Source organism: Hakea prostrata, chromosome 1 (genome assembly GCF_041222555.1).
Source record: "Hakea prostrata isolate BN-2017 chromosome 1, UWA_Hpros_2, whole genome shotgun sequence".
NCBI lineage: Eukaryota > Viridiplantae > Streptophyta > Magnoliopsida > Proteales > Proteaceae > Hakea > Hakea prostrata.
The window spans coordinates 24,686,952-24,704,313 of record NC_142600.1 but is presented as its reverse complement, the minus strand read 5'-3'; the positions used below and the strand labels follow the sequence as shown (position 1 = coordinate 24,704,313).

General features: G+C 40.6%; 2 protein-coding genes, 1 non-coding gene and 1 pseudogene across 3 annotated transcripts; 2 read left to right on the top strand and 2 right to left on the bottom strand.

The window, feature by feature from the left end:
- Positions 1–1,332: 1,332 nt before the first annotated feature.
- Positions 1,333–1,953, bottom strand: LOC149028429 (uncharacterized). The gene has a single exon (XM_089153118.1). It carries the CDS (start codon positions 1,951–1,953, stop codon positions 1,333–1,335), a length of 621 nt encoding a protein of 206 aa, XP_089009244.1.
- Positions 1,954–2,593: 640 nt separating this feature from the next.
- LOC149028428 (small nucleolar RNA R71) lies at positions 2,594–2,700 on the top strand. The gene has a single exon (XR_016171297.1). It is a non-coding gene; the product is annotated as a small nucleolar RNA R71 (small nucleolar RNA).
- Positions 2,701–2,726: 26 nt separating this feature from the next.
- LOC149028427 (uncharacterized) lies at positions 2,727–3,113 on the bottom strand. Its single transcript, XM_089153029.1, has one exon. It carries the CDS (start codon positions 3,111–3,113, stop codon positions 2,727–2,729), a length of 387 nt encoding a protein of 128 aa, XP_089009155.1.
- Positions 3,114–14,459: 11,346 nt separating this feature from the next.
- On the top strand, positions 14,460–16,929 carry LOC149028426 (strychnine-10-hydroxylase-like; annotated as a pseudogene).
- The last annotated feature ends 433 nt before the right edge of the window (positions 16,930–17,362 follow it).

Below are 17,362 nucleotides of genomic sequence, written 5' to 3'. Positions count from 1 at the left end.
TTAGAAGAAAATATATATATTTCAAAAATTTAAATGAAAGAACAATGGCCTCTATCATATCCCTAAACAAGTGGCACTCATGAATTTCGCCTCAAGAGGAAATCTTGGTGGATTCTAATATGTTGACTGAACAAGAAAATTGTAGCCTCATTTGAAAATCCCTAAATGCAATAACTCAATAGCAAGGTTTAGTGCTCAAAGGGTGGGTCGCATAATCAAGGTTAAAGTGATTCACATACTCATCTGATATTTAGCGAAGTCATCATATTCAAAGAATTATAGAGGAATACAACTAAAACATGAAATACTAAATAAGTTTAGAGATTTACATATCATAACTTCCTTCTATTTTACTTTGCTAACTAGACAAGTAAGCTCCAACCACTGATAAAAAGTTTTGAAATGATTTGAAAAATTCTGCTTTTGAAAAGAAATTTCAGCATAGTGAGTCTCAACCCATAGACAAGAATCTTAACATCCACCCCCAACTTTAAAATGAGCATTGTCCTCAATGCAACGAAAAAATGAAAATATTAAATGCATGCAATGGGAAAGAAATGTAACAAGATGTGAAGTAAGGTGAAGGAGACTCCCTTGATTCATAGCTTTAAGAGTGATGTAGTCCAAATCCGCCAACAAATTATGGAAAAAGAAACAAAAAAACATCGAATCTAAAAAAAATAACAATTGAAATTGAAAAATCAAAGAAGTAGTAAAGAAAAACTTTGGGTTGCCTCCCAAACAGCGCTTGCATCATAGTTCGCAGCCGAACTACCCCCAACTTTAGGTCAAAGATAAGAGTGACTTATGGGGGTCGAAGCCACTTCCAAAGGAGTGATTAAGTTACTAGCCATGGTCCTCAATAGGAGATTTGTCAACAGATATAGGTGATAAAGCTTCTAACTACATCTCACATTCGAAAATTCCTTTATTTTCTGCATTTTTCACACCTATCAAACAAGCCTCAACTGGATAGCTTATTTGAAATACCTCCTTTGTACACCTCTCAATAGAATCAATTCTGAAGCAGTTATTTGATTCATTTGGAAACTTGATGGCCTTGAATACATTGAATGTGATCTTTTCATCTTGTACTCTCATAGTAAATTCACCTGTTTGAAGATCAATCAGGGTCCTCCCAAGTTGCCAAGAATGTCCTACCAAGAATAATGGGTATGTCTTGGTCTTCTTTTATATCCAATACTAAGAAATCTGCTGGAAATATAAACTTATCCACTTTAACCAAGACGTCTTCAATGATTCCCCTCGGATATTTAATCGACCTATCCGCCATTTGAAGTGACACTATGGTAGGTTTAGCTTCTCCAAGACCTAGTTTCCTGAAATAGATAGAGGCATTAAATTAATACTAGCACCAATATCACATAAAGCCATATCAAAATGAGAATTTCCTATAGTGCATGGTATTGTAAAACTCCCTGGATCTTTTAGCTTAGGTGGAAGCTTCAGCTGCAGAATAGCATTGCATTCCTCTGTCAATGCGACAGTCTCATAATCTTCAAGTTTTCTCTTGTTAGCAAGAATGTCTTTCATAAACTTGACATAACTAGGCATTTGTTCCAAAGCATCTGCAAAAGGAATATTAATATGCAATTTTTTAAATACATCAAGAAATTTAGAAAATTGCTTATCTAGTTTCTGCTTCCTGAACCGTTGAGGATATGGAATAGGTGGATTATAAGGTGGTGGATTGTCTGGAAACAATTTGGATTTTGGCTTCTCTTCCTCCTTAATGTATTCCTCTGCATCTTTTTGCTCATCATGAACCACCTCGGAAGAGGGTTCAGTTACTGCGATTTTCTTGAAAGGTTCCTCTAATACTTTTCCACTTCGAAGCTCAATAGCATGTGCATACTCTCTAGGATTTGTCTTAATATTACTAGGCAATGATCCTTTTTGCCTTTGATTCATATCATGGGCGAGTTGCCCCATTTGTACTTCCAAATTTTTAATGGATGCAAAAAGATTCTAATTGGTGGTCTCTTGCTTCTGCATAAATTTTGAAGAAACTGTAGCCATTTTCTCAATAGCATCTTCCCATGGAACTTTCTTCTGAAATGATTGAGCTTGTTGATTTTCAGGTTATCTTTTAGTATCTTGATTGTTTTTCCATCCAAAATTTGGATGGTTTCTCCACCCTGGATTGTATGTGTTGGAACATGGATTGCTCTGTCAATTAAAGTTCCCCACATATTTTGCTTGCTCTAACTGATTTTGTTCAAAAGGATTAGCCATTTGACATTCATTGCTATAAAGTGTTCCCTCACAATAGTTGCATATCACAGCTGGAGGTTTGGTGCCTTGAGTTGCTAACATCCCTACTTGCTTTGTTAATGCTTCAAGTTGGACGGCCATGGCTGTCATGGGATCAATTTCATTCCTCTACAAAACTCTTATTGGGGCAACTCTATCCCTTGGCCTTTGATATGCATTTGAGGCCATAACATCCAAAAGATCAAAAATTTCTATTGGATCCTTGTTCATGATTGATCCTCCTGCTGCAACATCTACTAATGTTCTTGTGGAATTAGATAGACCATCATAAAATGTATGAACTTGCCTCCATTGCTCTATTCTGTGGTGTGGACATTTCCTTAGCAAGTCCTTGAATCTTTCCCATGCCTCAAATAGTATTTCCGAATCATATTGCAAAAAAATAGAAATATCCGTTAATAAACTAGTAGTCTTAGATGGTGGAAAGAATTTTACCAAAATTTTTGAGCCATTTGATCCCAAGTAGTGATGGATCTTGGTTGTAGAGAATGCAACCAACTCTTAGCGTTGTCCTTTAATGAGAAAGGGAACAATCTCAATCTTATGGCATCATCAGTAATGCCATTGTTCTTGAATGTGTCGCAAATGTCCAAGAACCCATCAATGTGAAGATTTGGGTCTTCACTAGGCAATCCAGAAAATTGATTATTTTGCACCATTGTAATGATAGTAGGCTTGATTTCAAAATTGTTAGCTGCTACAGGTGGACGCCTTATAGCCGTCCTATTATCTCTCACAGTTGGTGCAACATACTCTCCTAAAGTCTTGCGCCTTGGTGCTTCAACTTCAAGAGGTGGTTGATTATTATCAAGATCCATTGCTCCAGAAGTGGAAGATGAATTTGTTCTATCTTTCTTTGCTTTTGAGTTCCTTCAACAAGTTGCTTCAATTTCAGGATCAAAAGGAAGTAAATTATTGTTTCCTCTCCTTCTCATGCAAAATCAGTAGGACCTGAAAGAACTCCAATTCACAACTACAAATAAAATAAAATAATAGAAAAGAATAAAAATAAAAATAAAAGAATTCAAATTAAAACTAACAGTAATTGATATTGATATTAATCTAATAGTCCCCGGCAATGGCGCCAAAAACTTAGAGATCTCAATTTTGACACGGCTCCTCATTAGAAACATTGTCATCTCGAAGTTTTTGAAAAAAAAACCAAATTGGGGGAAGACTTGGTGGACCACTTGTCCCGATCCACGCTTTCGGTCTCCTCCTTGTCTCCAGGGGGGTGGGGCCATCAATGCCATCAATGTTGCTAAGGATCGGGCTTCCACTTCGGTTGAAAGGGCTATAGAGGACGAGGCCTAGAGTTCGTCGTTCCTCACGTTCTTCATTCTTCTTACCTTTAGTAGGCGGGAGCTTACGGAATTCTTCGCAATCCCCGAGGATGAGGTTCATGTGCAGGACGAAGGGCAGGGATAAAACCTAGAGTTCATCGTTCCTCCGTTCTTCGTTCTTCTTACCTTTAGTAGGTGGGAGCTTACCGAACTCTTAGTTTGTTGTTCTTCGAGATATGGAGACACTTTTGCCCAAACGAAGCATCCTGTGACTGAAGTACAAAAGTGTCTCATACCGACCGAAGAAGCTAATCTTGATGACATTCGTCTTTGCATCTTGTGATACAGAAGCGTCTCATACCGACCGAAGAAGCTAAGCTTGATGACATTTGTCTTTGCATCCCGTGATTGAGATATAGAAGCATCTTTAACTTTGTAAAGGTTGGCCCCTTTTTGGCCTTTCTATGTATATATAAAAAGAATTGTTAAAGAACTTTTTATTCGGTCATCATGCTACTGCCCGAATGTGATAAGTGTTTTGTAGCTGTTGAGAGATCCTATTAACCGAAGCCTTTTTACCTTTAAAACTCCTTAGAATTTTCCTAGGCATTTGAATGTCGCATTCGTCTTTTCAACCGAAGCCTTTTACCTATAAAATTCCTTAGAATTTTTTCTAGGCGTTCGAAGGTCTCATTCAGCCTTTCAACCAAAGCCTTTTACCTATAAAATTACTTAAGAGTTTTTTCTAGGCATTTGAAGGTCTCATTCGGCCTTTCAACCGAAGCCTTTTACCTTTAAAATTCCTTAGAATTTTTTCTAGGCGTTCGGTCTCATTTCGTTTTTCAACCGAAGCTTTTACCTATAAAATTCCTTAGAATTTTTTTTAGGCGTTCGAAGGTCCCATTCGGCTTTTCAACCAAAGCCTTTTACCTTTAAAATTCCTTTCTAGGCGTTCGAAGGTCCCATTCGGCCTTTCAACCGAAGCCTTTTACCTATAAAATTCCTTAGAATTTTTTCTAGGCATTCGAAGGTCCCATTCGGTTTTTCAACCGAAGCCTTTTACCTATAAAATTCCTTAGAATTTTTTCTAAGCGTTCGAAGGTCTCATTCAGCCTTTCAACCGAAACCTTTTGATTTAAAACAAACACCATTCATATACTGATATACTGCCCCCAATCAAAAGATTTGGTGTTTGAAATTAGAAATTGCATTGAATAACTGTAACTTTTTTACATCAAAATTGAAAATGTTGAATCACTAAGGATAATATTTCTTCAAATGTCTTGCATTCCATGACCGATCAAGTTTGCGTTCAATTGCTATATGCTTTAACTTGTATGCTCCCGAACCGACCGGCTTAACTATCATGTATGGACCTTCCCACGAGGGATCCATCTTCTTTTGGTGACGCGGGTTTGATGCCAGAGTGTTCCTTAGAACTAAATCCCCCGATCGAAATTGTCAATGTTTTACTCGGGAGTTATAATGGGATGCTATCCTTCGCTGGTAGTGTTGAGTTCGGGCAACAACTCTTGTCCAGGCTTTCTAGAAATCCCTGTTCACTCGCCTTCTCTTCAAATTCTCTTTCTCAAAAAGTTCTTGCCATTATCTCGACTGGAGCCAACGCTTCAGATCCATATGCTAATTTGAATGGAGTTTCTCTGATAGTTATTTGAACCATGGTTCGATAAGCCCAAAGAACATTCGGTAATTCCTCGGCCCACAGAGCTTTTTCAGATTCAAGCCTTTTCTTCATTCCATCTAACAATGTTCGGTTCGTTACCTCCACTTGGCCATTGCTCTGAGGATATGCCACTGATGACATTCGGTGCTCGATCAAGTATGTGTTGCAGAATTGCTTGAATTGTGGATTGTCAAATTGTGTTCCGTGATCGGTGACAAGGATTTTTGGGATCCCGAACCTATGAATAATAGACTCCAACACAAACTTTTCCACCCTCTTCTCAGTGATCGTTTCCAGAGGGTTTGCTTCTACCCACTTGGTGAAATAGTCGATTGCCATTATGAGATATTCCCGACCGTCAGATGCTTTAGTGAATTTTCCCATAATATCAATTCCCCACATCGCAAAAGGGATGGGGTTCAGAATTGATGTCAGGATCTCTATAGGCTTTTTTGACATTGTTGCATGAATTTGGCAGTTGTTGCAACGACGAACATATTCCATCGCGGCCTCTTGAATTTTTGGCCAGTATAACCCGACCCTCAGGATTTTGTGTGCCAAGGCCCGACCGCCCATATGTGCCCCACAAATTCCTTCATGAACCCTTGCTAATGCGATTTTTTATCCCTTAGGTCCCAAGCATCTGAGCAGTGGTCCAAAATAAGATCTTTGATACAATCTTCCATTCTGCATCGTGAATCTTGATGCTGGCACTCAAATCATCCTGGCCTCTTTTTTCATCTTCAGGCAACTTGTCGTCCCTAATATACTCCATGATCGGGTCCATCCAGCATCGTTCGGTTTCGATATACGAAAACCTCTTGCTCTTGATTGCTCGGGAAGGCCAGTTCTTCAATGTAAACTGATGGTTCAAGTGTCTTTTCTTTGGCGTTAGCTAATCTTGAGAGTTCGTCCGCCATTGTGTTCTCCTTCCTCGGGATTTGACATACTTTTAGATCTTTGAATTCCTTTTGTAATGCCTGTACGATCTCTTGATATTTTTGCAACCGAGGCTCCTTGGTACCGTACTCTCCTTGCACTTGATTGACAATAAGTTGGGAGTCACTGAAAATAGTTACTTCAGCGATTGCCAAAGCTTTAGCCAAACGAAGTCCTGCTATAAAGGCTTCGTATTCTGCTTCATTGTTGCTTGCTTCGAACACAAACCTCAAGGCATAGCTAATTATAAAGCCTACCGGACTTTTGAGTAGAATTCTCGCTCCAGCTCCATGTTTATTACTCGAACCATCCACATAAACTTCCCATATGGTCAGGATACTTGTTTCGGTTTCTTCCTCCAATGGAGTTGTGGTTTCAACTACAAAATCTGCCAATGCTTGGGCCTTTATTGCCGTACGAGGTTTGAAGTTTACTTGAAATTCACCAAGCTCAACTGACCATGCAACCGTTCTTTCAGACAAATCAGGCTTATAAAGAACTTTTTTCAAAGGAAAAGTGGTTAATACCTCTATTGGATGTGCTTGGAAATAAGGCCTTAACTTTCTGGCCGCCACCATGAGTGCTAGCGCCTGCTTCTCAATTTTTGAGTATCTTGTTTCTGCATCTAGGAGTACATGGCTGATATAATAAATTGGCCATTGTTTTCTTTCCTTCTCCCGAACGAGCACCGCACTTATGGCGGAATGAGATGTTGCTAAGTAAACTTGCAAAGTTTCACCTTTCTTTGGTCGGTATAAGAGAGGTGGTCTCCCGAGCATGTCCTTCAAGTTTTTGAACGCCTTTTGGCATTCGTCAATCCATTGTGCTTCTTTGTTTCCTTTCAAATCCTTCAAGGCTTTGAAAAATGGCAGGCATTTGTCTCCCGACTGTGATATAAAGCAGTTTAAAGCTGCAACTCTTTCTATTAAGCCTGTACATCCCGAACGGTCTTTGGAGGCTCCATGTTGATCAAAGCTTGTATTTTGGCGGGATTAGCCTCTATCCCCCTTTGAGAAACCATGAATCCCAAGAATTTTCCCGAGGATACACCAAAAGCACATTTTTCTAGATTCAGATTCATTTGGTATTTGCGTAGTACCGAAAATACCAATGTAAGGTTAGCAATATGCTCCGACCGTACTATGCTTTTCACTAGCATATCATCGACATAAGCCTCCATAATTTTCCCGATCAGATCTTTGGAAATCTTATTCACTGCCCTTTGGTAGGTAGCTCCTGCATTCTTCAAGCCGAATGGCATAACTTTATAATAGAAACTTTCACGATCGGTCATGAAAGCTATAAACTTTTCATCTTTCTGACTCATCAGGATCTGGTTATACCCCAAATAGACATTCATGAAACTCAATGTTTCATATCCGGCCATGGCATCGATTAAAAGATCAATTCGGGGTAAAGGATAGCAGTCCTTCGGGCAAGCTTTGTTAAGGTTTGTGTAGTCGGTGCACATCCTCCATTTTCCATTCAACTTCTTGACCATTACCACATTGGCTAGCCAAGTCAGGCATTCAATGAGTTTGATGAACCCTGAATTTTTTAACTTCTCAACCTCGCCCCTAATAGCTTCGTGCTTTTCCATTGAGAAGTTTCTCCTCCTTTGAACCACTGGTTTGGCTTTCGAATCTATCCAAAGCTTGTGTTCTGCCACCTTTCGATCCATCCCCGGCATGTCCTCAACTGACCATGCAAATATATCTCTATTTTCCTGGAGAAATTTGTTCAATTCTTCTTTAAACTCCTTTGATTGTTTGGACCCGATATGAGTTGTTCTTTTTTCATCCTCAGGATCCAACTGGATTAGTTCCAGCTTCTCCACTGGTTCAGGCCTCTGCATCTCATCCTCGATCCGCTCATCGCGTATTTCAATCGGCAATACTGTGGCCTTTTTTGGACCATCTTTGTCACATCCACCTAGCTGGTACCCTACCAGGCATACCTAGTATGTGATCCACAGTCCCAAGGATCAAGTATCGAGTAACCATGCCTCCCACATACGCGATAACACAATCATGAACGATAATAATCAAGGTAAAAGCATATAATAAAAGAACCATGAACAAGATAAAAGCAAGATAATCAGAGCGCGGAATAAAAGATACCAAATGTATATATAATCCAAAAAGAGAGGGAGTGAGCGGAAGTCACTCCCTCAGTGGCAGCGGAAAGTAGTCAATCAAAGTTAAGTTACAAATCCAAAAATTTAAAGGAGTATATCAATGAAAGTTAAAGTTACAAATCCAGGTTCCAAAAATGACGGTATAAAGGGCTAAGCTAAGGTCTCCTCGGTTTTATCCAATATATCCTCATAGGTGTACACAAAGAAAACTAAGCAGGGCCTTTCCCACACCAAGGTTGGGCTAATCTTGGTATGGAGGGTAACCACCCTCAGTATCTTCACCATAACCTTCATAGTGGCTAGGACCTTCAGAGTAGTATGTGGGGTCCTGGTCCGTCTCGAGGTATGAGCCATCAGCTTCTTCGGTACCTGCAGAGAAATCTAACAAAACAATTGCATAGAAAGGAATGAGTTCAAAAGAACTCAGCAAGGCAGTTATTCCATAATACACAAGTCATATGATACAAAACATAACATGATGCGAAATGATATGAGACAGACAATGCAAATATGATTCTAACTCTACATATGCTAGTCTCTCTGGTAGACATGCTTTAAGTCATAGCACCATACTTCTTTGGGTTCAATCACTCAAGCCGGTGGGAATTGGGTCCTGCATCCCTCAGGACAAATCCATGGCTGGGGTTTAAGTCACCGCTCTCTCACACCTCCATTTGGTCTAAGTATTGGCGCATGTCACGGTAAAGCCTAGCCCAATGCAAGTCATCTACTCAGTCATATAATGTTAGATCCAGATACGTCCATTCCTCCCATCTCGGGATCCTTTCCAGTATCCTTCACACTAGAGTCACGGATATTACTCACCGGACTCATCAATCCTATTGGTCATCAAAAAATAGTAGACGGAAGCTCTCACGTCCTCTCACGGATATGACTCACTGGTCTCAAGCGCCCGTGAGCCCAAGTCTAGCTATTTGAAACCCTACTAATAAATGGCCCCTTTCGGGTATCCGCAATGTGATTTATGTCCTCTCACGGATATAACTCACCGGTCTTGAGCGCCCATCAAATCACACTACTACCATGGGTCGTTTGGTCTCAATGCCCTTCCGATTCGGGTCTGATACGACAAGGACATCCTAGCCAACACATCTAGACAAGTCCTATGTATGTCATCCAATAATTTGGGAAAGTGTCGATGGGCACCTTCGGAGAACATCCCATACTATTCCCTCCGATGTCCAAGGACAGAAATGTCGGAAGGACATTCCCCAATCCCAAATCATACTTAATCAATCACATGCTCAATTCCATCATATCATACATGATTGACATTTCATCATATAAAAAGAGATACAATGTAACACGATTGATCACATATGTCATTATCAAATTAAGTAAGCATGGTAATCCAAAATGATATATAACATGGTACTAATGTTATGAAGTGTATACAACAGTCACAAGATGTCTAAAATATTTCAAAGAATGTAAATCTACCACATTTCCAACATAGTGGCAAGATTCACATAAATCATGTAATTATGACAATAACCGTCCTTACCTTAATCGAATCGAAAATAATACCAAGTATCACTTAGAATAGTCCCCAAATCAGTGCTTGTACCCTAGACAACATATGAGCAGCATTAGAGAAGGAAACAATCAAATCGGAGTTCAAACGGAGCAAAGCGAGCAAGTACAAGATTTATGTTCTCAACTGGTTGACTGACTGATCAACTGACTCAGTCGACCAAGATGAACAGTGACGGGCTGAATAGTGATTTTTGGTCCGAAACCTAGCTTTCGGGGCTCGGATCGATAAACTTGGAGGAATTGTTAGGAACAGTATAAGAACACTACCTAGCAAGTATTATCATAATCTAATGGTCCAATTAGGAATACCCAAGTTGAAACCCTATGTTCTATATGCTAAACATCAAGAATTGGAATGGAATTTGTTGCAATGGCAAGGAACAATGGGGAATTAGCTAAGGGAATGATAAGAAGTAGATTAGAATCATAAACCAACAACAAATCAGACCTAGCATACATATACACATCAGTTTAGATCAAAGAAACAAGTTGGAATGAAGAAAATCATGGAAATGCAATGCTAGTGATTGAAATGGAAGCATAGCATAGTAAGAATGGAAGGAAACTAATGGAAATGAAAGGGGAAACACATGACTAAGTGTTTGCAAGGTTGCAGCACTTTAGTCATGGTCTCAACAGCAAGAAAGAGGAGAGGAATGAGTAGAATAGTGGATGAGAGAGAGAAATCATACCTTGAGGAAGCAAATGGAGGTGGAATGCAATGATTGAGACAAATATTCTTCACAAACTCCAAGAAATTGCTTTGGGAAGCTCACTCCTCGTTCTCTGGAGTCCAAATGATTAGGGTATATTCACGAGGTACCAATAAGTAGGCTTAAAATAATCAAGAAAAATGGAATTTTCATATTTAATAATCTGTTGGTCGACTAACTGGTTGACTGGGTCAGTCTACCAAGCCATGACAACAACTTCAAATAGGGATTTGGAAGGCCAGACTGATCCAAATTGAGTTGGGTTTTCTCCTACAAGTCAATCAACAAGTCTAGATTAGAGAAATACCTTCGAAAAAAGATCAGAAGTACATCAAGTACTTCAACTAAGCTTCCCCTCTTCTAGGTGCAGTTTCTCACTGAACACTGACAGTGTATCCAAGTAAGGGGCATCACTGTCAATATCCATAGGCTTTGAGTCATACACCAAATCTTCAACTACGAGGGCCCATAGTCTCTTCTTCCACCACTCCGGGTCATCGGACCTACAAACATCAATGGATCCGGGTCGGGGTCAGAGTTAGGATAGGGCTGGATTTCACAATCTTTATCCTTGAGATATGCTATATAGCATTGTCGGGAGATTTTTTTATCAGAAGTTACTTGACCAATTCCTTTATCAATTGGGAATTTGATCTTCATATGCTTCGTTGAGACTACCGCACCTAGCATTGTCAGGGATAGCTTGTTGAGGATGACGTTGTAAGCCGCAAGCTCCCGAACAACTAGGAAATTTACCGGAATTGTGGTTTCCTTGGGGAAATTTCCCACTAAAAGGTCCAATTGAACCGATCCTTTGGCTATAGTTGATGAACCAACGAATCCATACAAATGCATGGATGACGGCTTCATTAAATCTTCCTTGACCTTCAATTTTTGATAGGCTTCGTAAGACAAAAGATCTACCGATGACCCTGTATCGACAAGTACTCTGTGAACCTCTCGGTGTCCGATCTCTACTTTGATCACGATCGCCTCATCATGAGGTGTACACACACCCCTCTTGTCTTCTTCATCAAAAGTAATAGAACTTTCATTGTTCAGCCTTTTCCATTTTTGTGTCTCTCCAGTCCCAACAAACTTAGACTTAACATTCAGCTTTCTAAGGCACTTAGGCTTGGGTCCTCCAAATATGGTAAGAATAGGAGATCGACTAGCACTGATCACTTCCTTTCCCTTTTTTGACTTGGGAACCTCAGCGGTCTCTGCTTCCCGAACGGTCCCTTTTTTCGACAGCTATTCTCGGTTCAACCTATCTCCCTTTGACAAAGCTGGACGGTGTCCCTGAGATACCAATCTCTCAATATTAGCTTTTAGGTGTCTACATTCATTGGTGTAATGCCCGTAATCTTTGTGAAAACGGAAATACTTCTCCATGTTCCTCTCTCCTGGTTTGCCTATCATCTTTGGTGGCCACTTTAAAATGTCTTGATTCTTGATTTGCATCAAAATTTCCAACCGTGGAGCATTCAACGGTGTAAACTCACTTTGATTGGGAGAGCACTGCCTCCAAACCGAACGTGGTTTCCTAGCCCGATCATAGTTGGACTGTTTCGGTCTCTGATTCCTTTTAGGTGCTTTTTGCTCTTTATTTGAGGCCTTTACTTCCCCTTGACGTGCGTCAAGGATTTCACTCACTTCTTCCTGCTTTTGACACCTTTGCACCAATTCGGAATAAGTGGCAGGCATGTCTTGAAGTAATAACTCCAGTAGCCTTCGGTTTGTGAGCCCGGTGAAGAGAGCAGTTTTGGCTACCTGTTCATCCAAATTCTTGATCTCCATAGTGACTTTGTTAAATCTTTTCAGGTATTCTTGAATTGATTCATTCTTCCCTTGCTTGATTGTGAATAATGTTTCCTCCGTCTTCTTGATTTGGATTTCACTTTGGAAACGACCAATAAACTTTCGGGCTAACTCCTCAAAATCGACAATTCTTCCTGATGGAAGATTTGAGAACCACTTTTGAGCCATCCCGATCAGGGAAGAACCGAACACCCTACAAAGAATTTCATCAGAATTGCCCGCTACTGCCATAGTTTGCTGGTAGTAACTGATATGGGTAATGGGATCTCTTAAACCGTCAAACGAAGAAAAAGTTGGGAGCCGGAAGTTAAGAGCAAATTTGAATCCGGCTATAGCTTCAACAAACGGAGTCTTTTTGATGACCGAATAAATGTCATCGGTCATCTTTCCTCAGGAAAGTTGTCCCAACCTCTGATTTATATCAGCAAGCTCTCGACCAATGTGCACATATCTTCCACCATCGGTCTTAATGCTTTCTCGTCCCGAGCATCAAGAAGTTGGTGAGTGAGTGCGAACTCCTCTACCGAACCTTGTTACTGTTCCGGTTCAGCTGGCTTGCGTCCGATCACTCCGACCGTCCCTTCTGGGCAGTTCTCCGGTTCTTAACTCCCTGGACCAACCTTGGGGGTTCCTTTGAATGTCCTGTCCATAATTTTGGCCTTCGTCTGGTTGTTTATCTCCTTGCTGGGAATGCCCTCGTGCCGGAGGTATAAGCATCTCTGCTTCTCCTGCACGTCTTCTAGCCTCCTCTTGATTAGGAGCCTGAGGAGCCACCACTTGCCTGACCAACGTATAAAGCGTCTGGTTCATCTCCAGAAACTGAAGCTGCATTTGATCCAATTGTGGTTGAAGAGGATTTGGAGAGTTCAAGCTTTCGTTACCACCTAATCCTCCATCGTCACAAACCTCTCGAGCACGACTTCCTTCTGGAATATCTTCTGGATCATTTCCCTCTAGAGGGCAAATGCTCAGTTCTCTTTGAGCCGCCACCACTGCTGATTTGGTAACCATGACTTTTTGTAGCGTTTCCCATAGACGGCGCCAAATGATGCGTCCAAAATCTGCTCAGCCCTTGGATCACTGATGAATGACCTGCAAAACAAGGTTAGACGTGGCCCGACCGTGGGGGTTGGGAGGCCACCTCCAAAGGCTAAGTCAGTTAAGGAACTTATCACAAAGCTCTAGCTAGTTGCAGAGCAAAAATTTGAATACGATTTAGTTACCTTCTTTGTACGTAGGTTAGGGTTTATATAGTTTCTACCTTCCAATCCCGACCGTTAGATTCGTTCGTGCCTTATCTTGGTGGTCGTTAGATCTTTACAGTTAATCTTCCTTTACGGAGTAGTGGGTGACTTCCCTTATTCACACGATCTCTTACTCTAAGTGCACGGCAGTTACCATGTCCTGCACGATCGCCAACTTCCATGAGCGATAATAACCGCCTCTTGATTTGTTATTCATCCCAAATTTCATGGGTTCATGCTTGCCTTCCGGACGTGCGAGGTTCTCTCCTTATCATGCTATCGTTTAATCCGGTTCCTTCAAACCCAACATGGTCGGGCTGTTCTCGATCGGAGTCAATGATTGAATTGAGGATGGACCCGGTTCGATCATGATTTTCCTGTATCACTAAAGCAATAATGCCCACCAAGGCACCTACACCACAAGAAATAAGTAGGGAGCCAACAGTTAGGTTAAGCTTAATTAAAAGGTAAACAAATCCGTTGCTTACTAAAAAAGAACAAAGTGAACGTAAGATCAACTGATGGTGTTTGTAACCGAATTCACCAATGCCCACCAAATCTGTCATGCTGATCCTAATGAAACTTGAGCTTAACGCTTAGATTTGTTGGTTTACGGAAAAAAATAAATAAATAAAAAAATAAAAAAAAAAACAAACCTTAGATTAGTGCTGTAAATTAATCAATTCAGTAATTGACCATAAAGTCCTACAGACACAGCTGAATTGCGAGATATAAAAGGATGCTTCCTGCTCCTTTCTCTTGTCATTTCGAAGTACTAAACCACCAATGGAACTAGCAATCCAAATCCAAGCCATCATCGGTGGTTTATTAACCCTTGCTCTCTTCTACAGCCTATGGATCACAAAAGGTACCTTTCTTAATTATAAGAGTAAGGCTAGAGAGGCACCGGAGCCACCAGGGGCTTGGCCTATAATCGGTCACCTCCTTCAGTTAACAGGCCCTCGGGTTCTCTTTAGAACACTTGCAGCCATGGCTGACAAGCATGGGCCAGCCCTCACAGTCCGATTCGGTGTCCATCGAACACTTGTCATCAGCAATTGGGAGTTGGCCAAAGAGGTCTTCACCACAAACGATAAGGCTCTTTCAGGTCGTCCAAGAAGTGCCTCAATCAATCAGTTGTCCTATAATTATGCAATGATCACTTTTGCACCCTATGGGCCTTATTGGCGTGAAGTACGCAAGTGGGTGGTTGTCGAGCTCCTCTCAAACCGCCGGGTTGAGTCCATTAAGAACATTATATATGCAAATGTCAACAGTTGTATTAAGGATCTATATGGGCTTTGGGTGAGCAACGGCAAGAACCAAATCAAGGTTGAGATGAATAGACTGTTTCAAGGACTGACAATGAATATTATTCTCAAGGTGGTCGTGGGGAAACAATATTTTAGTATTCTCCATGCTGAGGACAATGAAGAGGTCCAGAGGATCCGAACTACCATTGAAGCTTTTTTAGATTTTTAGGTGTCTCGGTAGCATCAGATGTGCTTCCCAGCTACCTATCATGGTTGGATTTGGATGGAAAACAAAAAGCGACGAAGAAATTTGCGAAGGAGTTGGATGTGCTTACTGAGAGCTGGCTCCAAGAGCATCAAAGGAAGAGACTTTCCAACGAAGCTAAAAGTGGTGATGAGCAAGATTTCATAGATGTGCTGCTTTCAATTCTGGAAGAAGATTCTCAATTATACGGCCATGATCGTGATGCAGTAGTGAAGGCAACTGTGCTGGTATGTAGATTTCTCGTTTTCTAGCACTAATAATTGAAACAACTAATGATAAGAGTGTCCCACATCACAAGAATGCCTAAGGCGCTACGAAACCAACTACTTAGAGTTCACCAGAATCCATTGAGAGTTGATTCTATGTGATAGGTTTCTAGTGTCTTGGACGTCCTTGTACAAGGACATGATCCAAACTTGCTTAAGTTCATTATTGAAGTGGAAAAGTGGCTCTCACATGGAATCCACTAGGGGAGTAGGTTTGGTCCTAACAGCCTGAACCTAATCTGCGGGCTTACCTTGAGCCTTAGCAAGGTTTGGCTCAAAATTTGATCCCTGAGGTAGGGTCTGGGCCAGCACATGGTTGCCCTAATTAGGGTCAAAGTTGGGTCAGTATTAGAGCCAAAGGTCAAGGTCAAGCCCAACCTTGTAGGATCTCGGTCAAGGTTGTGTTAAGGTAGTTAGGGCCAGGGTTTTGAGAAGTGTGATTACTTTATCGAGTATCTTGGGTATCCCGGTAGAAGGACATGCTCGGGGTGGCCTTAAATTATAGTGTTGGCTTTGATTTATTTCAAATGCATGTTCAACTCTTCCCAAATAAGTCTCAAAAATTTACAAGGGATGTTAGAAGCAATGATAGCTTTTCAAGATTCATTATGTTCAAAATCCTAGCATGATTTATTTTGCCAAAGCGGTGCAACCTATCCAGAAAATAAAGAAAAAGGAATATAATTACAACTTGTATGGGAAACTAGTAAAAGAGATCTTCGCTAAGTATCTTTAGCAACACCCCTCCCCTCCCCCCCCCCCCAAAAAAAAAAAAAAAAAAAAAAAAGAAAGAAAAGATCCTCACATATTCATACCAAAGAAATAAATTGGCATCTGTTTTGCAGAATGTAATTGCAGCTGCCGTGGACACCATTGCTGTATCCCTTTCATGGAGTCTTTCTTTGTTGTTGAACCACCAAAAAATCTTAAGAAAAGCTCAAGATGAAATAGACTATCATGTTGGGAAGGATAACAATGTTGAAGTGAAAGACATTGAGAAGTTTGTGTATCTCCATGCAATAATCAAGGAAACACTTCGTTTGTACCCTCCAGGACCAATGTTAGTTCCTCAAGAAGCCATGGAAGACTGCTTTTTAGGTGGCTTCAGAGTTCCAAAAGGAACATGTGTGTTAGTGAATGCTTGGAAGATACAACGAGACCCACAAATATGGTCAAACCCTTTGGAGTTTCAACCCGAGCGATTTCTAACATGCCATGTTGATGTTGATGTAAATGGAAAAAACTTTGAGTTGATTCCATTCGGGTCAGGAAGGAGAATTTGCCCAGGAATCACATTTTCCCAACAAACCCTCAAGATGGTGCTTGCCCGCTTGCTTCATGGATTTAATTTGCAAACACCCTCTAATCAACCTGTGGATATGACTGCAGAGGGCACTGGTTTAACAATGCCAAAGAAATTCCCATTGGAAGTCCTTCTTAGCCCACGACTTCCTGACCATCTCTATGAATAAACAAGATGATCAGACAATTTCCTTACACCAAGGACGAATAAATAACCTCTACTATGAGTGTACCTGGCCGTTGTGGATATTAGCATCATAGGGATATGGTGGAATCCTATGATGACCTAAATGAAATCTTATTAGTTAGTATTGTGTGTTTTATCAAATCCAAAATAAGCGCAACTTCCTAGGTTCAGTTTGGTTGAGGCTAATGGCCCTAGCTGCAAGGGCTATTGGATTGTTCTTGTTTTGCTTTATTTCTTGATAAATGAGCTAATGAGTTTGGGTGTATTTGGGGCAACTGATGTTGCTGAGTTGAGTATTTTGGTTCATGTGTGTGCACATTTTTTTCGATTATAAATAAATAAAATATGATACTTATATTTAAAAAAAAAGAATCCAAAATAAAACACTTAGTTTAAATAGTTTGCATTTACATTTA

Bases quoted from the DNA above. Each gene is read 5' to 3' on its own strand.
- LOC149028429 (XM_089153118.1), bottom strand. From the start codon at position 1,953: ATGGGGCAACTCGCCCATGATATGAATCAAAGGCAAAAAGGATCATTG.
- LOC149028427 (XM_089153029.1), bottom strand. From the start codon at position 3,113: ATGGATCTTGATAATAATCAACCACCTCTTGAAGTTGAAGCACCAAGG.